Source organism: Triticum aestivum, chromosome 5D (genome assembly GCF_018294505.1).
Source record: "Triticum aestivum cultivar Chinese Spring chromosome 5D, IWGSC CS RefSeq v2.1, whole genome shotgun sequence".
NCBI lineage: Eukaryota > Viridiplantae > Streptophyta > Magnoliopsida > Poales > Poaceae > Triticum > Triticum aestivum.
This window is the reverse complement of record NC_057808.1, coordinates 523,958,854-523,984,375: the sequence shown is the minus strand read 5'-3', so window position 1 is coordinate 523,984,375 and position 25,522 is coordinate 523,958,854. Positions and strand designations below refer to the sequence as shown.

Here is a 25,522-nt window from a genome sequence, read left to right as displayed (position 1 = left end):
TGGTTCATATGGAAAAAGATCCCACCTCATATGAAGAAGCCATGAGAAGCCCTCATTCATCAAAGTGGATGAAGGCAATGGAAGACGAGATGAAATCGATGAGTTCCAAAGATGTTTGGGACTTAGAGGAAATTCCCAAAGGAGCCAAAACAGTAGGCTGTAAATGGGTCTACAAAATTAAGTATGACTCTAAAGGGAATATAGAAAAGTATAAAGCACGACTCGTGGCAAAAGGATTTACACAAAGAGAAGGGATAGATTACAATGAGACATTTTCTCCAGTCTCATGTAAGGATTCTTTCATAATCATAATGGCATTAGTTGCTCATTTTGATTTGGAGTTACATCAAATGGATGTTAAGACGGCATTTCTGAATGGTGATTTAAAAGAAAAGGTCTACATGAAACAACCCAAGGGTTTTATCATGGAAGGCAAGGAAAATATGGGATGCCGCCTGAAGAAATCCATTTATGGATTAAGACAAGCCTCTCGGCAGTGGTATCTAAAGTTTAATCAAACGATTAAAAGTTTTGGATTTAAAGAAAATATTGAGGATAATTGCATTTATGCAATGTTTAAAAATGGGAAATATATTTTTCTAATCTTGTATGTGGATGATATCCTGCTTGCTAGTAGTGATGTTAGTCTACTACAAGAAACAAAGAAATACTTATCCTCAAATTTTGACATAACAGATCTTGGTGAAGCATCATATGTTTTGGGCATAGAAATTCACCGAGATAGGAACAATGGAGTCTTAGGACTATCTCAGAAAGCATATTTAGAAAAGATTCTTAAAAAGTATAATATGCATGCGAGTAAAGCCACACCTGCTCCAATAGTCAAGGGCGATAGTTTTGGGAAATTCCAATGTCCCAAGAACCAGTATGAGATCGATCAAATGAAAGCAGTACCATATGCTTCGGCAGTTGGCAGCTTACAGTATTCACAAGTGTGCACTCGCCCTGACTTAGCTTTTATCACTGGCATAGGCTGCTGCCAGGCACGTATCACTATGTCCAACTACGGCATGCCTGGGTATATGAGCTTCCAAGTGTTAGGTTGATCTCTCTCCCGTTCGAACCCAACGGGTCAAACGGGCCCCTGACTCGCGCCCTGATCGGGGGCGCCCAACCAAACCATGGTTGGTGGGCCCCTGTGACCCGCGCTATATATAAACAGAGGTGGGGGCCGGGGCACGACTCACGAGGTTTATCGCGGCCACAATCCCCACCTACAATCCCTACCGATTTAGGGTTAGCGCGGTGCTCACGGGAAGCTCCACCTCCACCTCGCCCACTCTCCGCCATCGCCGTGTGCCCCACCACCACGATGGCCTCCGGCTCGAGTTCATCCGCTGCTGGACAAGGTAGGTTCACCGGATCTACTAACCTACTCCGATCCAAAGATCTATCACCAAGGGCTCGACCGAAGCACCGTGCTAAATCCAAAATCGATTCTCCCATACGTATTAATCGCAGAGCAAGGGTGGTTTGATTTGGGTAGGTTTTCCGGCGAGCTGTCGACGATGATTCAGCACGAGGAGATTCCCATGATTTTACAGTGGGAGGTCTTGCTTCCTGGCTTTCCTCCGGCTAAAGTGAGCTCGCAGCAACCGAATTGTCCCATGAAGGCAGCACATAGCATATGCAAGAGCAAGCACAGCCACTGCATACAAGAGAGCCGTGGCTATTCATGCCAATGCAGTGAAGGCTACCAAGGCAACCCCTACCTCGTCGATGGATGCCAAGGTTAGTTACACACGTGTCTGGTTAATTTGGCTAAACTGTTTCTCCATCATGTACTCTATAATGTAACTAATTAAGTTTTTTTAACACAGTACAGAAGCAGACACTCATACATAAGTTAATTGAACGTTTTGTATCAGATGGCCGTTGGTTATTTAAAGGTGAGAAGTAGTGGAACACTACAATAACTCTGGGAGGATTGTTGATCTTTTTGTTCCTTTTGAGCTGATGAAGACAACCATTCAAACTCTTGCAAAAAAAAAACTATTCAAAGCTACCAATAATACCAATACTATTCAAAACTATTCAACCCTTCAATATATTCTTATTATAGTCGACTTAATTAGCTTGTTGTCGTTAAAGAAACATCCTTGCAGTTTGTTAATATGCTTCGGTTACTCCCTGTAGTATTACACAAAATTCGTAACTTACTTTGGCCAACTCTAGCCGATCCCCTAAAAATAGACAAGCAAAACGGCAGAGTAAACTTAGCGAAGTATTTTTACTCCACTAAGTTTTGGTCGGACCTCGTAAATTTAGCGAAGTAAAAAGAAAATTATTTCAACATAGATTCGATTTAAACTAACTTTTAAACCGAAATTCGACACCTAATGTATATAAGCATCCGCCGAAACATAGTCTAGTTTAAACCTAAACAAAAAAAACTTAAAAGTAAACATAATTTACATTAAAAACCACCGAAGCATAGTCAAATTAAGACCTTAATCGCCGGATTTATAGAGGGCAGGCCAATCCGCCCGCAAAATCCATTGCCTTGTGCCACCGTCGCCACGGTCGGGGAAGATCCTCCGCAACTCTTCAACGTCGAAGTCGTTGTCGGCTCGCCATCCTCCTTGCCGCTCGAGACGTCGATGACATCCCCCCGCTGGTCACGCGCTCTGCCTCCACCAGCTCGGGGTACTTGCGGCAGAGGTCCATCATGTACTCTTCGTCGGCGGCCTCCTACGATGTGCTCCCTCGCCTCCCGCCCCCTGGCCACTGCCGCAGTTACCACCCCTGCGGCGGCAGAGGAGGCAGTGGACCCTCGCCCCATGCAAAGTTGAGGAGGGCATCGGCGCCATGCAGCCGAACCTGCCACCGGCCTTACTCCTTTGCGGCGAGGTCGCCGGTGTGAAAAGAGCCAAACTAATGCTTCTTGTGGGTCTCCTAGTCACCCACGTCCCCCACGCCCGCTGTCGGATGCCAAGGTGCTTCCTCTATAGCGGTGGCGGCATGGGAAGGTCGGGGAAACCAGCGAGCCCGACGGACAGGCCCGCAGCGTCTCGGCAGCGGTGCGAGGACGCATCCATGCTGCGCTCGTGGCTGCGCGGATCGGCGCTGCGGATGGGCGGCGGGGACCAGCGGCCATGGGATCCGGCCATTGGGGAGGAGGGGCGGCGAGGAACGGCGGGGGAGTCACCAGCGGTGGGGAGTGAGGAGGAGGAGAGGCAGAGGAGGATGGGGATTTTTTACTCTGCGCCGAGCGGTCGAGTAAATATAGGCGCCGTATAAGTGGTGGAGGAAAAGTTTTACTCCTCTATGGGTTTTAGGGGTTCGGCTAGGTCCCGGTTAGAGGAGCCAGAGGAGGATGGGGATTTTTTACTCCGCCGCCGAGCGGTCGAGTAAATATAGGTGCCGGATAAGTGGTGGGGGAAAAGTTTTACTCCTCTATGGGTTTTAGGGGATGGGCTAGAGTTGGCCTTAAGTGTACTTTGTTGATTCTTAGCAAGTATAGACAAATGTGCTAGAGAAATACTATTTTTTGTGCCTACATATCCGTTGGAGAAAATGGATAATGATATGTATTTTTGCAGATAAGGGTATCATCATAGGAGTTGCTAGCGGGGCATGCCTTGTACTTTTGGTTTTTATTGGGATCTTCATTTCCAAGAAACTAAGGCACAAAAGGACACAAATGTTGAAGCGCAAGTTCTTTGAGCAGAATCGTGGTCAATTGTTGCAACAATTGGTATCTCAAAGAGCTGATATTGCAGAAAGGATGATTATACCTTTAGAAGAGCTAGAGAAGGCGACAAACAACGTTGATAAAGCTCGTGAGCTTGGTGGCAGAGGGCATGGCACAGTCTACAAAGGTATTTTATCAGACCTCCATGTCGTGGCTATCAAGAAACCAAAGAAGGTGGTTCAAAAAGAGATTGATGAGTTTATCAATGAGGTTGCTATACTTTCACAAATCAACCATCGAAATGTAGTAAAACTCTATGGTTGTTGTCTTAAAACAGAAGTCCCAATGTTGGTTTATGAGTTCATATCAAATGGAACCCTTTATGATCATCTTCATGTTGAGGGACCAAAATCATTGTCATGGAGTGATAGGCTACGAATAGCAATTGAAACAGCTAAATCCCTAGCATATCTTCACTCGACAGCTTCAATACCTATCATCCACAGAGACATCAAGTCAGTTAACATACTTTTGGATGATACTCTAACAACAAAGATAACAGATTTTGGAGCTTCAAGGTATATTTCAGTGGAGAAATCAGGGTTAACAACCATGGTGCAAGGTACCATCGGATATTTAGACCCTATGTACTTCTACACAGGGCGACTCACGGAGAAAAGTGATGTCTACAGTTTTGGTGTCATGGTTGTAGAACTGTTGACCAGAAAGAAGCCATTTTCATATTTATCCCCCAGTGGTGATGGCATTGTTGCGCATTTTGCTATGTTATTTGCAGAAGATAACTTGTCGCATATACTAGATCCACAAGTTATAGATGACTGGAGCAAAGAAGCCCATGAAGTCGCTACACTTGCAATAGCATGTACACAGTTAAAAGGAGAGGATCGCCCAACCATGCGACAAGTGGAGTTGACACTAGAAAGCCTACAATCATCAATGCATATTGTTTCAGATAATGTGGTGGATGAGGAATTTGAGAATGACGTTATCCCAATAAATTGCCCAATGAATGAGCATGAAAGAGGCGGTGATGAGGATTCAACGAGACAATATAGTATGGAAGAAGAGTTCATGATATCATCAAGGTATCCTCGGTAGTTTGCACATGTTTTGGACATAGTTAATCTACCATGTCCGGCTTTCTGAAGATTTCTATTGAAAATGACATTGTTGGTCCCTTTTCTCGATCGTGTGTCAGTTTTGATTCTTGTTGTTTCTCACCATTCACTCTAATTTTATAAATTTAGATGTAAACATGGTTTACATTCAATAATATAAGTTGAGCATAATGGAAAACCCTTACTATACTTTTATGTCATTATTTTACTTGTGTGTGTGTGTAGGAGTACATCATTTGCCCCCACGTGCTCATTCCAACTTGCTGCGAGAGTAGTTCTTTGTATCCGGCTTTGCGGCCATTCGTCTTAAACCTTCTCTCTTAATCAACGAAAATTTTAAATTTCAGTGGATGCTGTGATGCGAGGCTGTGAGCACATGAGGGGGGGGGGGGGGGGGGGGGTTGGTCGCTCGCTAGCAGCACGTTCGTACGTGGCCGATTCCACCGGAGTTCCTCCGGCCATGATTTTCCCTCGTTCCTCGCTTGATGCTGCTTAGCCAGAACTGAAATCCAGGAGCGTCAGTGTTTGTTGCCCATGCCCAGCATCACAGGTCCCGGAATGGCGTGGCAGTGCCCAAGTATGAAAACCCATGATGCTACTTTGGATAAATGCAATGCCTGCCTAGTGATAGCACAATTCTTTTCAAGTGAACTGGTTGGCTTTCATCTTCGAACTTCCTCCCTCCAGGATGTGCACACTCCCCAACAAGCAAAAAAAAACTAAAAGCTGAAATGAATTTTCCAAAATTTCAGCCCTTTCAGTGGGTGCTGATTTTTTTTAGGGTAGGGTACCGAAATATTTGTAACCTCAAAATTTCAAGCTAGGTTCAAAATAATTTCAAAAGGAATTTAAATTTAATAAAAAATCAATAGAATTAGGTGAATTTTGATATATCGAAAACCAAAATAATTTGTGAAATTCTTCAAATTTGTTAAATTTCACATATTTCGATGAGGTACTGAAGTTTTCTGTTTTCAAAATTTAAAACCTCGGTTATATTGACAACGCTATTTGAATATTTAAAGCAATTTGGTGATACGACATTGCATGTTTGAGAACCAAAGTCATCTCCTATACACAAGGAGCATTTTCAGGGTTGCCACGCATCTTATTGGAAGAGTACAAACGAATTCTTTATTTCTCTTGCTGGACTGGAGAACCGCCTTTTCAGCTCATATGACTAATCCATCCGCAATCACCGAGTTCTTCAGCACAACCGTGATGCCGGACCGGATGTGGAAGCCTTCTGACGCCCTATCTGATTCCTGTACACCCTGCAAAGAACCCAACAGCAAACCACATGTTCAGTAATATTCGGACGACACCAACTCCGAAGGGCGGTTCACTGGAAATGAATAATAGCATTTCCAACGAACGCTACACAAATCTTATCAAATTAGAGCAAGATTGGGGGATCATAGCTTGTTGATTCATATTCATTATGCGACTGTTCTTGAAGAAACAAGGTGGCAGAGAACATCATGCATACCTCGGCGTTAGCAATGGTCACATTCTTCCCTATCCTCGCATTCTTGTCAATGATGCAGTTTCTGGGCAGAACAAGAGGAAGACATTTGTCAGACAAGAGTAATACAACGCGATGTCTAAATTGATGAGCGGTGAGCTAGGAAGTAAATATGCATGCGTACTGAATCGAAGTATTCTCCCCGATCCCAATCGGAACCTTTCCTTCGGCCAGCTGGTCGCATCTTTCCATGTCAGTTTCATAGAAATCAGCACCGAGCATTACCGTATCCTGAAGAAATGGAGAACCACATTTGCTGTTGTGGAAGGCTATAATGGATCCCTATTTTTGTTTATGATTTTTGCAAGCAAGAGGCCTAACCTTGAGGTGTACGTTGGAGCCTATCCGAGAACGGATTCCAACGACACTGTGCTCTACCCTGCATTTATCTAAGAAACATCCATGGGAAATGATCGAATCAGTGATCTGCAAATGGTATACACACATGTTAGGCGGCACGGCAACCAAATCGATTTATGAAGAGTAACTGAACACTTATAGTAAGATATTACTCCCTCCGTCCCAAAATTCTTGTCTTAGATTTGTCTAGATACGGATGTATCAAGTCATGTTTTAGATACATCCGGATTTAGACAAATCTAAGACAAGAATTTTGGGACGGAGGGAGTAGTAACTAAGGGTGCAAAGGCAAAGCACGGTGATAATGATGGCACAATCTAATAGAAAGAATTTTGGGCTGTAAAAATGGTACACACAGAATTTTCAAGAAAAGAATAGTGCAAAATGGGAGTCATACTAGCCCAGAGGCAACACATACCTTACTAGTGCTGATCATAGATGGTGGTAGGTTTCTGCGTGATGTGTACATCGGTTTGCTAGCATCATAGAAACTGAACTTTGAAGGCTGCATACAAAAAGATGATGACATGTTACCAAAGGTTCAGGTTCCCACTTTATTTCTTGCAAAATAAAAGTTTATTGCTTGTTCATACGTATTATGACCATTAGTACATTGTATTTATCTCTTTTGTAGAGTGCTCTCTATGATTCTTGCACCTTGTAAAGTGTCAGTGTATATATCTACTGCCTCACTGGGCCATACCAATAAACAGTGATACTGCATAAGAGTAACTATTAACACCTTACATTGAATAAGACTAACACCAGAACCAATAACATAGTGGTGTAGGAAAAGAAGGGCAAAGACTGTAAGAGGATAACGAAATAAAGAGGCAGCTCGCCATTAGTTTTCACAGACTACCCATACCTGTTCAGCAAGGGCAAGATTTGCTTCGAAGAAGGATTTGATAGTTCCAATATCTTCCCAGTAATCATTGAAAAGATATGCCTAAAGTTTTAAATATTAGATACCAGCGACATCATGTGGAAGTCAGCGTAAAAAAACATCATATGAAAGTTCAGGTTTACGGAAAATAATAAAACATAAAAGATACAATTTTAACATTTTGAAACAAAAAATTACAAGTGCAGTAATAGGGAACTGAAATGGCAATATTCTGGCAATGCCATCATCCTACTTTTCTGTCTTTCAATTGTGCAGTTTTAGATGCCCGACTGCAATTGAAGAATGCACCAGTAGGTGATGCTGACAGCATCACATGCTAGGTATCCACGTACCTTTACATTAATCTCTCTTGCTGCAGCTGGAATTATTTCAGACCCAAAATCATTTGCAGTGGGAAAACGCCATCTGACCTAACAAAAATGCACTGCATATTAAGATCTACTTGTGATCAAGTTGTTCTATGAGAAATGTACCTTACTACAACATAAGGTATTATCCCAAAAAGACTAAAACATAAAATATTCGAAAATGAAACAGCTTGTATTTAGTACTTTCCATGTTTATTGGAACTTGGACAGTTTGCCTTGTATTTGGAGAACTGGATACTTTTCTTCAGGGAAGAATCAAAGAGAATATTCAACTGACATTAAATTTAGGTCCAGTAAGTTGAATTGGCGTACCTCAAAAGATTTAGAAGTATCTCTTTCTTGAATATGTATACCCCCATTGAAGCTATGTATGGTTTCTTTTCTGCTTCCTCCTTCGGTAAGCCGAGGAGAGTGGTGTCAACTTGCTGCCAAAAACAAATGTCCATGAACTTCTGTTTTATTTTATTTGAATGGCATTCTCAGTGTTGTACTAACTGATACACAGTGCACTTGGCCATCTAGAATGTTACTCTAGTGTGTGGACAGGATAGGTGAGTGGCATGAAGAGATCAACACAACTTACCATTGCTTTTAAATCAGCTCCTCTCGGTTTTTCACTAAATGAAATAACTCTTCCTGTGTCGTCTATCTTCATTAGACCAAAATCAGACGCTCGGCTAACATTGAAAATAGAATTATTCATCTCTAATCCACAAGACACAAACTAAGAGAGTGTTAAATCGAAGAGTTTATTATATGCTAAAAATCAAACATTTGCCTTAACACAGCAATGGCAATTCGTTTTTTTCAAAAACATAATTTTTTTTGAAGAATTTTATTATTTCCTCTGCATGTAGATGATGCACAGTGGGAGGCCACTTGTGACTTTATGTACATTAGCCACTGAAATAGAAAGGAAATCACCTGCCATCAATAGGCAAGCAACAGATGCTGATGCCTGCGTCTCTCTGCCGATGACTCTGCATATGTGGAATCGCCACAACAATTTAACCACATTTGAACAGACAAGTGTGAAAAACAATCTTTATGTGGTAAATTACCTGAACAAAGTCCATGTAGTCCATACGGTAGAGGTGATCGCCAGAAAGAATCAGCACATCCTCTATGTCTTTAGATTTGGCATCCTGAAAAGCATAAAAAAAAGTGCAGTGTTACAAGCATGAGGTTTCCAGTAGCGGAACCGAACACACATCTGAACCCAGGTTCTTGATTCTGGAACTATATCGGTATAACAGGGGCAAGAGGCTCTGTGTTTTCTTAGGGTGGAAAATGGCTTTGTGCAAAACACCAATGGGGAAACCACACCACATGAACATTTTTCTACCTAGCACGTGCACACTCCCTGCATCGCGATTCATCGTCTGTAGTGATGAAAGAAAGATGCATCTCACTCACACACGCTGAGAGAAAACGTACATCGAAAAGCCAAGCGAATTGCCGAACCGCGTCGGCGGTACCCTGAAACCACGTCTTTCCCTCCGATCCAGGCCTCTGAGTTGCTGCTAGAACCTGAAAAAACAAACAGTCAGTTTCCACTCTGTTATCCCTGTTTCAGATAATCAAAGCAAGACCCGAAGATTCCTTGAAGCAGTGCATCTTCCATCCGTAATACATTATCCCCTACAGTATGAGCGGTCTGAATTGAATTGCAGGACGTGGTACCTCGACGAAACCGTCTCCGAAGCCGACGCCATTGCTGAAGTTGTAGGCCCTGGAGAGGTGGCGGTTGAGGGAGGCGGAGTTGAACTGGGTGAGGACGTACACCTTGTTGATCCCGCTGTTGATGCAGTTGCTCATGGGCACGTCGATGAGCCTGTACGCGCCGCCTATCGGCACCTGCGGCGGGTAGCACCAGTACAATCGATGTCTGTCAAATAATCTACTCGCATTTGGCGGGTCGTGGAAAAAGAGGAGTGACAACTCACGGCGGGCTTGGCCCTGCGCTTGGTGAGAGGGAAGAGCCTCGTCCCGGCGCCGCCGCCGAGGACGACCGCCACCACCGTCCTCGGGTTCGTCGTCTCCTCATCCTCGGCCGCCGACTGAACGGCAAAGAGTCGTGAACTGCATGACCAGAGCTAGCTAGTGGCTGGGACTGAGAGGGACGGGGGACGTGTGTTACTTACGGCTGCTACGGCGGCGGCTGCGGCGGCGGACTCCGTGGTCGCGACGGACACGCGCACGGAGGGGCGGCACTGGCGGCGGCCTTGGAGCGGCCGGACACGCGCGCATCCGACTCCGAGCACGCCCCGGCGCGCGGCGGCGGCCACGGAGGCGGGGGCAGCGACGCGCAGGTCCATCGCGCAACCAATGAATCCGCCCGGCCGGGAGCTTGGCTTGGGCTGTGCTTCTTGCGCCCGCGGCGTGCTCGCTAGTGTCACGAGAGTGTGCGGTGGCCGCGTCCAATCCTCAGCTCGGCCTCACGATAGACTTGCTGCTTCCTTGCGTTCCACGTGTCCACTTTGGCGTATGTGGAGAATCACGTGGGAACATTTTTATTTTTACTCCATAGAGTTGCCTCCGAAAATGCTAGACTTACGGAGAGCGACCCTTCTCTCCTCACTAACTCTCAGCAGGCACGGGAGACGGCGGCAGCGCTCGCGGCGGTGGACAACGGCGAGGCGAAGACGCATTCTCCAGCGCCCCGTATGGTGCACCACAACCGAGTCATGGTGGATGTCGCCGGCTCGTTTTAGGACAAATCCATCATCGATCTGACGTCCAATGGTACCCAACGGGTTCCGGGCTCCGAAGAGGAAAAGTAGGGCATGGGAGACGGCGGCGCCTTGAGCCCTGTGAGCCGGCTCGTGTCCCATGCCTTACTCTACCTTGCGGACGACCAGACAACCACTCTAGGAAGCGCAGCCGGCCGCCGGACATGGCCACGGCGACCGGACAACCTTCGCATGTAATAATATGGATTTGAGGTTTCTAATTTGTGGTATCCGGATGTGGGTTGCATTATTTGAGGCTTGACCGGTCTGTGTCCGCGGATGCGCCCGGACGCATCCGCGGGCGTTTGAGGGGCCGATTTGCCCATCGCGGCTGTAGATGCTCTAAGTTTCTTGGCGGCGGATTAGATGGTGACGTTGCAGATTCAGGATGGGCACCGCCGGCGCAGTGCGTCTGATCAGCATAGCATCGCTTGGTTTGGTGGAGGGTTCGTGGGGTCTGCCGGGGCGGCGGGGTTGTGTTGCGCTGGATCAGAGGTAACTTAGTCCTCCTTTGATTTGTAGGAATCCCATAGGATAGAATTTGTATAGGAAAATTTTCTTTAGAGCCTTTTGATTTGTAAGATAAGAGTAGAATCCTATTTCTATGAAGGAATTCTTCCTATCCTTTACATTTTATAGGAAAATAAATATTAACATGGACTCAGTGAAAAAAAATCCTATATGAACCAAATGACACCTTTTTTTTATTTCTATTCATAGAATTTCAGATACATGTCATCTCATTTTCTATAATTTTTTTATCCTATAAATCAGGGCTAAATGGTTATGCAACGGTGACAATTAGGTACATCACAAAAATACTACATGGCGACTGTACAGCTAGTACTTCTAGTTTGTTCCTGGCAAAAAAAAAAGTCTCAATTCTTTTGAGTTTCCTTCCTGATTAATGGCAACCGTCATCATATCGTATTATCACATTGTTACCATGTTTGGGTTCTTTATATGCATGTACAATTACAACTCGTTTTACTTCTGTCTGATCTTTTTAGAGGCATTTTGGACACTTCTTTTTTGATTATAGCAACAATAACATCAACAATATGAGTCGGTGATTACCACCTCCCAAGATTCGAATACATATTAATTCGATAGCCCCATTCCGTTGTTATCCACTACATTCAAAAGGGCCTTCTCCTTTTTGAGATGTAGATCGCCCGTTATTTGTATTATGGTTACTTTTTTACAGGGTAAAATGTACGGGATGGGTTGCACACTCTCATTTGCCATGATCTAATTGGCAGTTTTTTTTTTGTGAATTTGCCATGTGAAATCTCACACCATTTCTTATTGAGTCAATTAAATTAGCGGTCCTAGAACTTGGCGCAAGCGGTTAATTTAGGAGAGAATTCCTTATTCGGCCCTTTCTTAAATTTTGCTTCCCTTTTTGGCTCAAAAAACTTTTTCCTTCCATTCTTGACACTTAAACTTCATTCTATTCCTTATCTGACATTTTCATCCGTTTTTCCATCCGGCATTGTTAAATGGCATGTAGAAAGACAATGCTGCCCCTGGTGGTAATATGTCAGAAAAAAAGATTGGATCGAGTATTGGGCTCGACTGCGCGAGCGTGCCCCCGGTTATTGCTGCCACCGCCGCCGCCGCTTGCTTGCCGCCTTGCTGGTACCGTGATGCGTGCGTGATGGCTGCGTGCTTGCTGCCGCTTGCATGCGTCAATACGTGCGTGCTTACTGAGTGTGTGTGCATGCTTGTCGTGTAGTACGTACTTGTGTGCGTATCGGTGCTTCAAAGGAGCTAACACGCTACGTGCAAAGCAAGCACAATAAGCAAGGATGCTAGCAGCTTAATCGATTTTTGCCAGGAACAGTGCATGCTCGTCTATTACCTCACGCCACCGGTAGAAGCTAGCTGTTGATCAATTGGATCTGTCGTCATTGTTCTTTTTATCCCGCAAAAAAATAATTTATCGTCATTGTTTCACTCATATTATTATTATCATTATTCCCCTGCAATACTTTTTTATGATTATACACATAGTACTATTTTTTGTTTGTTTATTCAACAATGAGACCTCTGTGTTTGTATGTAAATAATCGGGTCACATATTACACTAGGGGTAAAACGGTTTTTTTAGGTCAGACTTAACACCGTTACTAGCCAAGACCGACGAAAGTGTCACATAGGGAACAAAATAAAGTTTAAGTGTCGAAAAGGGAAGAAACAAGTTTTTTGGGCCAAAAAGGGAAGCAGAATTTAAGAAGGGGCCAAATAAGTAATTCTCTCTTAATTTAGTGCTACATGACCCGGGCACCCAGGCCTGGTGGATCCTATTTGACGCGTGTGTGCGTCTAGGAACTGCGGCTTCGCTGAAGCGAGTCGGCACATGGGCCGGCTCACGTACGGATTTCCTGTGCCGTTTTCCTTCGCTGCTGTTTCCTGTGTTTTTATTTGTTTTTCTTCTATGGTTTTTTTGCTTTCAGTTTTTCACTGTTTTGTCCGGTTTTCAGTTGTTTTGTTCTGGTTTTGCTTTTAAATTTCTTTTCCTTTTTGCTTTTACTTTTTTTATTTTCTGTTTTCTTCTCTTTATTATGTATTATATAAAAAGTTAACCGTGTGTTACAAAATGTTCATCGTATTAAGAAAAATGTTCATCATATTTTATGAAATAGCTCACCTTTTAATTACAAAAATGTTCATCATCTATTATGAAAATTCAACGTATTAATTAGTAAATATTCAATGCATATTCAGAAAAATTCAACCCATGTATTCATATTTTTTTTTCAAAAATGTTCATTGTATATTAAGAAAAGATCATTGTGTATTATTTAAAATGTTCAACATATATTAAAAAAATCAATGGATACTATAAATGTTCAATGTATATTTTTCAAAATTTTCAAACGACTCGATACTTAAAATAGAAGCAACGACCCAATCAAATAAGACAATCTACAAAAATAACTGGCCAATTCGATCAATACAATTAATTGTTCAAATTAGTTTCATTCTCAAGGACAAGATAAAAAGTGGTTATGCCGTATTATAGGGCAGCTATTGTAGATGCTCTGATATACTAGTAGCAGATCCAGGATTTGAAATTATTCTGACGGACTTTTAATGGAAACAAAATTTCGAATTCCAGATACAATCAAATAACACAATCTACAAAATTAATTGGCGAAGTCGTATGCATTAAGGCAAGACGATCAACCCAATTAATTGTTCAAAGTAGTTTCATTCTCATGGATTAGACTAAAAATATTTTACACAAAAATTTATATAAAGTTGGACTCCGGCTTCTGAAATAGTTGCATTTCCTTCAGATTCAAAACTCAGGGTCCAGGCTGATTTACCTGGATAGCTCTGAGAAAAGAATCAATCTGCTTCATCTTCTTCGGTCCCTATAACATCAAATTTGTACTTAATTTTCAGTATTCAAGTTTCAAGAATTAGGCCAATGTGAGAATCCGACTTGCACTCAGCTACCACCACGCCATGGCATGCAAGCCAGAGACACACTAGGACACGGACACACGTCTAGTTCAACTCGGACATGAACTGCAAACACTATTGAGTTGGCAGGCGAGAAGCAAGCCCTTCGTCTTCAACAGTCAAAGACGGACAGTTCACGTCCCTGGCCCGCCTCTGTAAAATTAAGTTCTGAACTTACCAGACCCATCGATCGATCGATCATCAATGGACGACATGGCACCGCCCCTGTTGGAGCCGACGGTCAGGGACTGGTCGCTGATGCCCCTCGACGCCCTCGCCTCGATCTTCGTCAGTCTCGGCGCCGTGGAGGTCCTCATGGGCGCCGGCCTCGTGTGCCGCTCGTGGCTAGAGGCGGCCAAGTTGCCAGATGTGTGGCGAGCCGTGGACATGCAGAACCATGAGGTCGTGTTCGAGAAGGACGATTTTGTCCTGTGCGCAATGGCGAAAGCGGCTGTGGACCGTTCCGACGGACAGCTCCGGGTGTTCGCCGGGATGTCCTTCGTCACCGATGAGCTCCTACAGTATATCTTCGAAAGGTGTTTTTCTATTCTAATCTCACTTAGCTTTCTGTTCGAAATTTTATCAATTTCATTCTTTCCTAGAACATCTTTATGAGAAAGATGGCTGGCACTACTGTCTGCAGGTCGCCCTCACTGACTACCCTTCGGCTTACATGGTGCGACGTCTTCAGGACACGACCCATCAATGTGATAAGAGAGTCACCTGTGCTGGAGCTGCGTACCCTCGAACTCGACGGCGCTTACATGAACGCCGGAGAACTGGCCGACGTCCTTGCGAGATGCCCGCTCCTCGAGGTTCTTGGGTTGCACGACTGTTTCCAGATCAATGATGATGGCGAGCGTGCGCTGCGAGAGAAATTCGCCAGGATCAAGAACCTAATGATCGAGTGGCGTGCTGAGCCCATCCACATCTACAGTTCCGATTACGGGAACGACGACTGTGTCAGCGTTCCTGATTTTGAAGATGAGTGCAACGATTACGGAAACTACGACTGCGAGTGCTGTTAGACAGGTGACTCGGTCCACCTTGGTCTCCCCACGATCTACGTACGATCCCGTGCACCTACTGGCTTCGGTTGGGCGTCGCCCCTCCTATATGTAATCCCCTTGTACTCTGGACGTGACACGTGATTAAGGAAAGAACTCGATCAGTTTTCATGGTATCGGATTTTCTCTAGATCCTTCCCTAACTTCCGGCGTCCCGGCGCACCACGACCAACCTCGGTGCCGGCAACCCCTCACAGCCCGTCACCCAAACTCTCCTGGCCACCTCCTCCATCACCACCCTCACCGTTCCCTCTCTCTGTTTCAGCGACACAATTACTAATGTTACCCCCCTTCATCCCCACAGTTTTTTATCTCCATAGCCGAAACTATTACCACTGGCGCCACTTGTTTGAGATCCACCTCGGCCGCTGCTACACCACATCTCCGATGCCTCTCCTCCCGAGCCGCACAACCCTCGCTGGCTCAAGGACTTTCTTGTCATCATCTAGTGGCTCTACACACGCATCTCCACCGAGCTCTTCAATCTCAGCGGCACGAGCGCCCCCTGCCTTGTCACCTCCTCGTGGACCCCCTTGACTTTTCCCCGACGCCAAAAGCTCCTATAAATAGAGAAAACTCCAGAAAGAAATCTAGATCGGGAGTTCCGCGACGCAAGCCTCTGTAGCTACGAAAAATAGGCCCTCTCCGGCACCCTGCCGGAGGGGGACATCATCACCGGAGGCCATGGAGGAGGATCCCGGAGGGGGCCATCATCACCGAAGGCCATGGAGGAGGATCCCGGAGGGGGCCATCATCGCTATGGAGGCCAAGGACCAGAGGAAGAACCTCTCCCCATCTAGGGGGTAGGCCATGGAGGAGGAAGCACAAGGGGGAGACTCTCCCCCCTCTCTCTCGGTGGCTGGAGTGCCGCCGGCGGAATCATCGCCGCGGTGATCGTCTTCATCAACATCCCCATCTTCATCACCTTCCTCATCTCTTTTACGCGGTCCACTCTCCCGCACCCCGCTGTAATCCCCTACTTGAACATGGTGCTTTATGCCACATATTATGATCCAATGATGTGTTGCCATCCTATGATGTTTTGAGTAGATTTCTTTTGTCCTTTGGGTTGATTGATGATCTAGATTGGTTTGAGTTGTATGTTTTATTTTGGTGTTGTCCTATGGTGCCATCCGTGCCGCGCATACGTGAGGGATCCCTGCTGTAGGGTGTTGTAATACGTTCATGATTCTCTTATAGTGGGTTACTTGAGTGACAGAAGCATAAACCCGAGTAAGGGGGTTGTTGCGTATGGGATAAAGGAAACTTGATACTTTAATGCAATGGTTGGGTTTTACCTTAATGATTTTTAGTAGTTGCGAATGCTTGCTAGAGTTCCAATCATAAGTGCATATGATCCAATGAGAGAAAGTATGTTAGCTTATGCCTCTCCCTCATATGAAATTGCAATGCCGACTACCGATCTTGTTAATAATTGCCTAGGATAATTCCGCACACCGACCCATCATTATTCCACACTCGCTATTTATAATATATAGTAATATATTCTAACTTTATGAGAACAACACCTATTTTTATATTTTAGTTCTCCAATATCATGCAAAGCTATCCTCTTCATACCCACAACGTAGTTTTATTTCTCGTTTCTAGATGGAAGCAAATGTTCGGTGTACGTAGAGTCGTATCAGTGGCAGATAGGACTTGAGAGAATATTGATCTTACCTTTAGCTCCTTGTGGGTTCGACACTCCATACTTATCACTTCCACCTTTGAAAATTGCTACGATGATTCCTTACACTTGGGGATTATCACCGAGGGCCGCTGTCCTCGGCATGCCCGACGCCGGCACGCCGCCCTGGCCAAGGAGGCTGCCCCGCCGCAGCACCCCCGTGCGAGGAGGAGATGGGCCCCGCTGCCGCCCGGTCACGCCCTCTGGCGGCGGCGAGGAATGGGTGCATGGGAGAGGCAACCGCTGGGTGTGACGAGGGGTCCTCCTCGTCGTCTACGGGTGCGACGAGGGAGGGGACGAGGGGGTCATGGTCGAAGAAATATGTATTTGACATTTAAGAAAACAGTAGCAATAAACTGAACGATCATATGCTAAGCTAACGAATGGGTCTTGTCCATCACATCATTCTTCTAATGATGTGATCTGGTTATCAAATGACAACTCATGTCTATGGTCAGGAAATCTTAATCATCTTTTGATCAACGAGCTAGTCTATTAGAGGCATAGTAGGGACTTGGTATTTGCTTATGTATTCACACATGTATTTAAGTTTCCAATCAATACAATTCTGGCATGAATGATAAACTTTTATCATGATTAATATAATAATAACCACTTTATTATTGCCTCTAGGGCATATTTCCAACAGGGAGAGGGATGGGTGGGTTGTACATGCAAGATTAGGTCGCTCGGGACATCTGTTGGTTGGGTCAGGACATACGAGATATATATGGGATCGGGATGGATTAAGGAAAAATAATGCGATTAGTTAAAAGGGGCTGGATAATCATTTTGCTATATCTATCGAGAGATTGACATGCATCGATGGTGCAGGACTGCTTCGAGGAAAGCTTCGAATTAGACGATAAGCCCATGGCCATCGTTATTTCCTGATGGCCATCGTTATTTCCATGTCCTGATCATGGCCATCGTTAGAAAGACAACATGCTTTTTGCGCGACGATGTGCGCTCGTGTCTCCCACAACTTCATGCATGCGTCGATATCGCTGAACAGCTGGGAAGGGCACCACCTAGGGGACGAAGCTAAAGGGGAACATGATACGCAGCAAAAACAATTAAGCTATACAATCAGTCCTAGGAACACTATGAAGATGAAGGTAATGATCAAACTCACGGATGGTGCAGAGTGGTGGAAGCAGTGACGAGTCGATGCTGCATGAAGGTCCCGCCGATTCCTGCAGCTAGGTTATACCTCTCAGCCATGAGAATGTTCTCTGTGACGAGAGTCAAAGTAGATGACCCCTCCGAGGTATCCACGCATTCCGAAGTAGTAGTCCGGCAGAGCTTCAACATCCAGGATGAAGAGCTGCGAGAAAACTAGAGAGAAAAATCCTAGCGGCCTTCTCGTCTAATTCTATTAGACCAATTAGACCGAGATTAGAGCCCGTCTAGTTAGGAACCTAAACAACTAGGCCAATTAGACCGGGGAGCGTGGAGCTATATGGGAGAGAGACCCTTGAATTTGATGGAGTCCTCCACACCCACCCACCCCCACACACACAGAGATATAGGGCAGCTATTGTAGATGCTCTGATGTAGTGGCAAATCCAGGATTGAAGTTATTCGCAGACTTTTAAAGGAAACAAAATTTTGAATTCCCAACACAATCAAATAACACAATCTACAAAATTAAGGACCTGATAAGTGCCACACGTGTGGCACGGAGCAATTCCGTCCTAACTTTTTTATGGCAACTTTAGTTACCCGGAGATGACAACTTTAGTTGTGAAGCATGACAATTTTTTGTTTGCATGACAAGCTTCAGTTTTTTCTTGGGGTTTCGTTTTTTATGGCAATTTAGTTATTAAAACGTCAGGGCGGTGTTATTTTGTGCCACACATATGTGCACTTACCATTTGGGAAAATTAATTGGCCAAGTTGTATGCATTAAAGCAAGACGATCAACCCAATTAATTGCTCAAAGTAGTCTCATTTTCAAGGACTAGAAGAAAAATACATGACAAAAAAATTCATATAAAGTTGGACTCCAACTTCTGAAATAGTTGCATTTCCTTCAGATTCAAAACTCAGGGTCGAGGCTGATTTACCTGGATAGCTCCGAGAAAAGAATCAATCTGATTCATCTTCCTCGGTCCCTATAACATCAAAGTTGTACTTAATTTTCAGTATTCAACTTTCAAGAATTAGGCCAATGTGACAATCCGACTTGCACTCAGCAGGTACCACCACGCCATGGCATGCGAGAGAGAGACACACTAGGACACGGACACACGTCTAGTTCAACTCGGACATGAACTGCAAACACTACTGACACGTACAGTACCTGATTAGGTTTGGATTATTTCCAACAAGGTTGGCACGCGAGAAGCAAGCCCTCCGTCTTCATCAACACTCAAAGACCAACGGTTCACATCCCTGCCTTGCCTCTGTAAAATTGATCTCTGAACTTACCTGACGCTATGACTGTTATGAGTTTCTAACGTCCCCAGTTCCAGTCCCAGAGGACGGATCGATCGTCGATGGACAACGTGGCGCCTCCCCTGTCGGAGCCCCCGGCCAGGGACTGGTCGTTGCTGCCCCTCGATGCTCTCGCCTCGATCTTCGTCAGGCTTGGCGCCGTCGAGGTCCTCATGGGCGCCGGCCTCGTGTGCCGCTCGTGGCTGGAGGCGGCCAAGTTGCCAGATGTGTGGCGAGCCGTGGACATGCAGAACCACGAGGTACTGTACGAGGAGAACGAGTTTGTCCTGTGCGCAATGGCGAAAGCTGTTGGGCATAAGCCACGGCGATCGTGTTGGGCGTGCGTGTGTGCACGCGGGACGGATCGGAAGCGTGGCGTGCGTGACCGGTGTGTGTGCATGCTTGGTAGTTGGCGAGCGGACACGGGCGATGCATGCGGAGTCCGGCCGCGTCGAGCGCGTAGGAGCGCGTCGTGTGCGCGGCCTGGGCATGCGGATCGTGGAACGCATCTGAGTCGTTGCCGAGAGTAGCGGGAGCTCGTTGTGGTGGCCGTTGGACGCCGGCCGTGTCGTGCGCGTGAGCGCGTCGTGCGTGCGGACCGGGCGGAGCGGATCGCGAGCTGGGCAGGCGTGCGTACGTGCGCATGTGGTTTAGCCCAGGTATAAGTCCCGTGTACTACTGCTCGTTGATGAATCGGGTGTAGCAATGTGAGGCAGCTCAGGGAAAAGAAATACACGCCGTTCGTGCGGCGGGCGAAGTACGTGCTCCGGGAAACACCTGTGTCCTAAGTCTTTCTTCTTCCTTCATCTTCCTCTTCGTTGTGTCAGAGAGAACGAGCGGGAGGTGCAGCGAGAGAGAGGTAGAGCCGAGCTAGGGCAGGCCACGGTTCCAACAAAAGCGGCCGTCGACCGTTCCGACGGACAACTCCGGGTGTTCGCCGGGATGTCCTTCCACTAGTAGAAAAACGGAGTAATATGAAGCACATTAGGACCGGTTTGTAACAAAGCCGGCACTAATGTGTCCATTAGTGCCGGTTCGAACGGCTAGGTGGGCGGAGCTAATTCGTCGCGAACCAGGCACGAACCGGTACTAAAGAGGTTGTGGCACGCCGTGGTCCGGCTGGGGCCCCACCAGCGCCTTTATTATCGGTTCATACCACAAACCGGTACTAGAGGTTTGTAGTTGCGGCGGTTTTTTAGTCCCACCTCGCTCGGCTAACAGGGTTTTTACCACCTTAAATATGTTACTTCTCAAACTATAACAACACTTGGTCTTCATTGAACTCTATGTGTAGAATTTGTGGCCGCAATATGAGTCTTCACCGGTTTCTAAACCGTTGAGGACTCATATTGACAATTCAGATTGTACACAAAAAGATCATTGATGATCAATGTATTTTTTATGTATATTTTTACATGTTTACACCCTCACTCTCTCCTCTCAAACTCCGGACTTTTTTTGCGTTCAGCAGGCACCATTCAAAGCCACGTCATCAACTTTCAACCCTTTCTGACATAATTTGTTATTTTTAATGCATTTACTGATTTGTTTTGAGCTAAATAACCCTGAAATTGAAAAGCACTACAACTGAACTCTGAAAAGGTTGAAACTTGGCATAGTATCATCATTTCACCCGCATAGCATGTGCAAAAAAGTAGAGAGGGTCACGGCAAAAACTGGATGCACTTCGTGTACAAACTGGACAATCTCTTTCGAAGTATCAGGGTTTCGGACGAAAACTCATCTGTTACACCGGCAATTCAAAATTTTAATAACTTATTACAACTCCGGACTTTTTTTGCGTTCAGGAGGCGCCATTCGAAGTCACGTCATCAACTTTCAACCCTTTCTGACATCATTTGCTATTTTTAATACATTTACTGATTTGTTTTGAGCTAAATAGCCCTGAAATTGAAAATCACTACAAATGAACTCTGAAAAGGTTGAAACTTGGCATGGTATCATCATTTCACCCGCATATCATGTGCAAAAAAGTAGAGAGGGTCACGGCAAAAACTGGATGCACTTCGTGTACAAACTGGATAATCTCTTTCGAAGTATCAGGGTTTCGGACGAAAACTCATCTGTTACACCGGCAATTCAAATTTTTAATAACTTATTACAACTCCGGACTTTTTTTTGCGTTCAGCAGGCGCCATTCAAAGCCACGTCATCAACTTTCAACCCTTTCTGACATCATTTGCCATTTTTAATGCACTTACTTATTTATTTTGAGCTAAATGACCCTGAAATTGAAAAGCTCTACAAATGAACTCTGAAAAGGTTGAAACTTGGCATGGTATCATCATTTCACCCGCATAGCATGTGCAAAAAAGTGGAGAGGGTCATGGCAAAAACTGGACGCACTTCGTGTACAAACGGTCATGTATAAATAATGTAGAAAAGAAAAAACTATATAAAAAATTGTCGGGGCGCTGCCCAGTTGGCCTGCTAGGCCTCGGGCGTGGAAATTCAGGCCCACAAGGGCCAGCAGGCTCACAGGGCAGCGCGTCATAGTTACGCCCAGAAGCCTGCTTTACAGAGGAGTTCGAAGGAGCAGCCGCGGCTGGGTTTATAAACCAATGCTGCTGCCCTTCACCCCGCGAGGTGGGACTAAACTTTCTGCACAGTGGGATAGGAGCGCACACACTTTAGTACCGGTTCGTGGCTCCAACCGGTACTAAAGGTCGGTCTTTAGTACCGGTTGCTGCCACCACCCGGTACTAAAGGTCTGCTCTTCCCGCCGCTTGGCCTGGCCAAAATAGGCCTTTAGTACCGGTTGGTGGCTCCAACCGGTACTAATGGCCTCTCCTATATATACTGCACTTACAAAAATTTCGGTTGGTTTCAGTTCATCTGTTCTTCTCGCCCCCGTCGCGCGCGCCCCTCGCCGAGCCCGTCGCCGCCCACGTCGCGCCCCAGCCCGTCCCCGTCGCCGTCGTCGCCGCCCCCGTCGTCGCTGCGCGCCCTCCGCCGTCGTCGCCAGCCAAAATAGGCCTTTAGTACCGGTTGGTGGCTCCAACCGGTACTAATGGCCTCTCCTATATATACTGCACTTACGAAAATTTCGGTTGGTTTCAGTTCATCTGTTCTTCTCGCCCCCGTCGCGCGCGCCCCTCGCCAAGCCCGTCGCCGCCCACGTCGCGCCCCAGCCCGTCCCCGTCGCCGTCGTGGCCGCCCCCGTCGTCGCGCGCCCCGCCGCGCGCCGTCGTCGCTGCGCGCCCTCCGCCGTCGTCGCCGGCCGTCGTCGCGGCCCCCGCCCCGTCGCCGCCTCCGCTGTCGACGCCGCGCGCCCTCCGCCGACGTCGCCGCGCGCCCCCGTCGCCGCGCCCCAGCCCGTCCCCGTCGTCGCCCCGCTGTAAGAGATCGACCGCGCCCCGGCACTGCCGCGCGTCGGCGGCCTATTTTTTCTGTTGTTTGTTAATGTTTTTTTTGTTTTTAGTTTTTTATATATACTTTTAGTTTATATAAATGTTAGATTAATATCAAATGTTAGATGAATTAGATAGAAATATATGTTAGATATTAATGTCAAATGTTAGATGAATATTAGAATTAGCTAGATATTAATGTTAGATGAGTTAGTTTTTAATACTTTTATAGTTATAGATGAATTAGATATATTAATGTCAAATGTTAGATATATTAAATTTACTATATATAGAAATAACTACTTTATTTTTAGTAAGAAAATTAATTGAACTAGTTTATTTTTAGTAAGTGCTTAGTTCAATTAGTTGAATTGAACTAGTTGAATTAAAAGAATTGAACTAGCTTATTTTTAGTAAGTGCTTAGTTGAATTAGTTGAATTGAACTAGTTGAATTAATAGAATTGAACTAGTTTATTTTTAGTAAGTGCTTAGTTGAATTAAACTAGTTTATTTTTAGTAAATGCTTAGTTGAATTAGTTGAATTGAACTAGTTGAATTAATAGAATTGAACTAGTTTATTTTTAGTAAGTGCTTAGTTGAATTGAACTAGTTGAATTAATAGAATTGAACTAGTTTATTTTTAGTAAGTGCTTAGTTGAATTGAATTAGTTGAATTAATAGAATTGAACTAGTTTATTTTTAGTAAGTGCTTAGTTGAATTAGTTGAATTGAACTAGTTGAATTAATAGAATTAAACTAGTTTATTTTTAGTAAATGCTTAGTTGAATTAGTTGAATTGAACTAGTTGAATTAATAGAATTGAACTAGTTTATTTTTAGTAAGTGCTTAGTTGAATTAGTTGAATTGAACTAGTTGAATTAATAGAATTGAACTAGTTTATTTTTAGTAAGTGCTTAGTTGAATTAGTTGAATTGAACTAATTAATGTTTCAACTATGAACATAGGAAATGTCGTCTGACGACGAAAACGATTTCATTATGTGCGAATACTGCAAAGACCAGCGCAGCCTGTGCGACATAAATTTCCTAGTTGATGATAGGCACTTCAGCATCAAGCTCGATGAGACCTTCGAAGTGCATACAGTAAGTCACAACGAAAAGTCTTCTTTCGTAATTAAGCATGACTTATGCTTCATTTGCTTCAACTTATAATTTTAAATTTTCACTATTCTACTAGCGTATCCCCTGCCATGCAAGAATTTTTGTCCTTGATAAGATAGGTTTCAGTCCTAACAAAACTATGGAGGTAAAGAGAGTTTACTTGAAGACCGAGCATGGTTATACCTTCAACGTCAAATTATACAATGCAGACACCTACACCTATTTTGAATGCAAAACTTGGCAAGCACTATGCAAGGCTTATGCATTTGAGCCTGATATGTTTATCACCTTTGATATTCGTCCCCAAGATGATATTGAAGGTAATAGAGACATTTGGGTCGATGTGCAGACGCCTCCAGTTCTACCATTATGTGAGTTTCTCAGCCATATTTATGTCTTCGATATTGTTTATTCAAAAATAGTTGACAACTAATTTCTATTGACAGCTTATTTCCATTCAAGCAAACATGTCCGGCGCTTGGTAGACATGACCGTCCACTGTCCCGGGGCTGAACTAAATTGCGAGGAGATAAGTCATTATGTTTCATGGCTTGAGGATCTTGATGCTGTCAAGACAAATTATTTTCCTGAATTTGAAAATCTTAGTACTCAAATGTGCGACCAATAGTGATCGTATTGAACTACGGTCACATCTATTTAGGAAAGATGGTAAGATTTTTACTATTTGTCCTCAGTGCATCTTTTGCATACATTATTTTTCAAGCTAAACTTCATTGCTAAGTAATGTTACTATACGATGTTCTTAAACAGGGATTCCCGATGACAGTTGTGCCTCAGTGGATCGGTACTAAAGGTCGCATGTCAATGGTTAACTTACGGCCAAGACATCCTACAATGCACATGAGTGCATACAGGATTTCTAAAAGCGAGGAATGCTTGATAGTGAAAGATTGGAGCACAATTGTTAACAATCGCAGAGAAGTACTAGGGGCAGCAAACAGAAGCGCAACCCACGATTAGGAGACAGGTTCATCTGCATGCTCCAATATGATGAGTCAGGAGAGATATACATGTTCTATGCTATTTTACCCGAGAGAGAGCAGGAGTGATTATAAGCTAGTTCATGCTCTTAATTAATTAGTACTTGTCCTCTCATGTCTGTGTTCTTCATCCTGAACTTAATCTCAAATAGTGATTTGGCTTTTGTGGTCTTATGAACGCTTATAATCTCATGACCATGTTGAACTCGATGATATCTTTGCTTCTGGTACATGTGAATGTTTCTTCTTTAAGCTAGTGTTGGTGGTGATTAGATAGCGGTAATGACTATATGATGATTAAATAGTGGTAATGACGACTATGATGATTTTTAGCTAGCTAGTATATAGTTGTTGGTGATGATATGATGCAAGAGTTTTTATATTAATATGATGATGATGATGATGAGTTATTATATCATTTATGAAAGAAACCGCAGATTAGTTTCAACTGGATGGATCCTAGCTAAGTGATCAAGTATATGCCATATCCATATTACTTGATCACTTAGCTAGGATCCATGCATCCAGTCGAAACTAATCTGCGGTACTTTCACCTAATGACTTAACAACTCATTATAATGTAAAAACAATCTCTAAATTAAATTGAAAACACAAAACTAAAGGAAAAATAAAAAATAAAATCAAAACCGCCCAAACATTTAGTACCGGTTG

General features: G+C 44.6%; 3 protein-coding genes across 3 annotated transcripts; 2 read left to right on the top strand and 1 right to left on the bottom strand.

The window, feature by feature from the left end:
* Positions 1–1,333: 1,333 nt before the first annotated feature.
* Positions 1,334–4,774, top strand: LOC123125957 (putative wall-associated receptor kinase-like 16). Its single transcript, XM_044546393.1, has 4 exons — positions 1,334–1,370; positions 1,483–1,752; positions 1,842–1,910; positions 3,564–4,774. Exons 1-4 carry the CDS (start codon positions 1,334–1,336, stop codon positions 4,772–4,774), a joined length of 1,587 nt encoding a protein of 528 aa, XP_044402328.1.
* A 1,016-nt stretch (positions 4,775–5,790) lies between these two features.
* Positions 5,791–10,408, bottom strand: LOC123123446 (glucose-1-phosphate adenylyltransferase large subunit-like). The gene is made up of 15 exons (XM_044543953.1): positions 10,099–10,408; positions 9,901–10,014; positions 9,638–9,811; positions 9,392–9,484; positions 9,016–9,099; positions 8,879–8,934; positions 8,538–8,631; positions 8,267–8,379; positions 7,919–7,991; positions 7,548–7,628; positions 7,098–7,184; positions 6,641–6,745; positions 6,444–6,550; positions 6,284–6,344; positions 5,791–6,068 (listed from the first exon to the last, which is right to left on the bottom strand). The coding sequence occupies exons 1-15, from the start codon at positions 10,270–10,272 to the stop codon at positions 5,967–5,969; spliced, it is 1,518 nt and encodes a 505-aa protein (XP_044399888.1). The 5' UTR covers positions 10,273–10,408; the 3' UTR covers positions 5,791–5,966.
* Positions 10,409–14,163: 3,755 nt separating this feature from the next.
* On the top strand, positions 14,164–15,338 carry LOC123121093 (putative F-box/LRR-repeat protein 23). Its single transcript, XM_044541020.1, has 3 exons — positions 14,164–14,170; positions 14,327–14,696; positions 14,804–15,338. Exons 1-3 carry the CDS (start codon positions 14,164–14,166, stop codon positions 15,186–15,188), a joined length of 762 nt encoding a protein of 253 aa, XP_044396955.1. The 3' UTR covers positions 15,189–15,338.
* Positions 15,339–25,522: the final 10,184 nt, after the last annotated feature.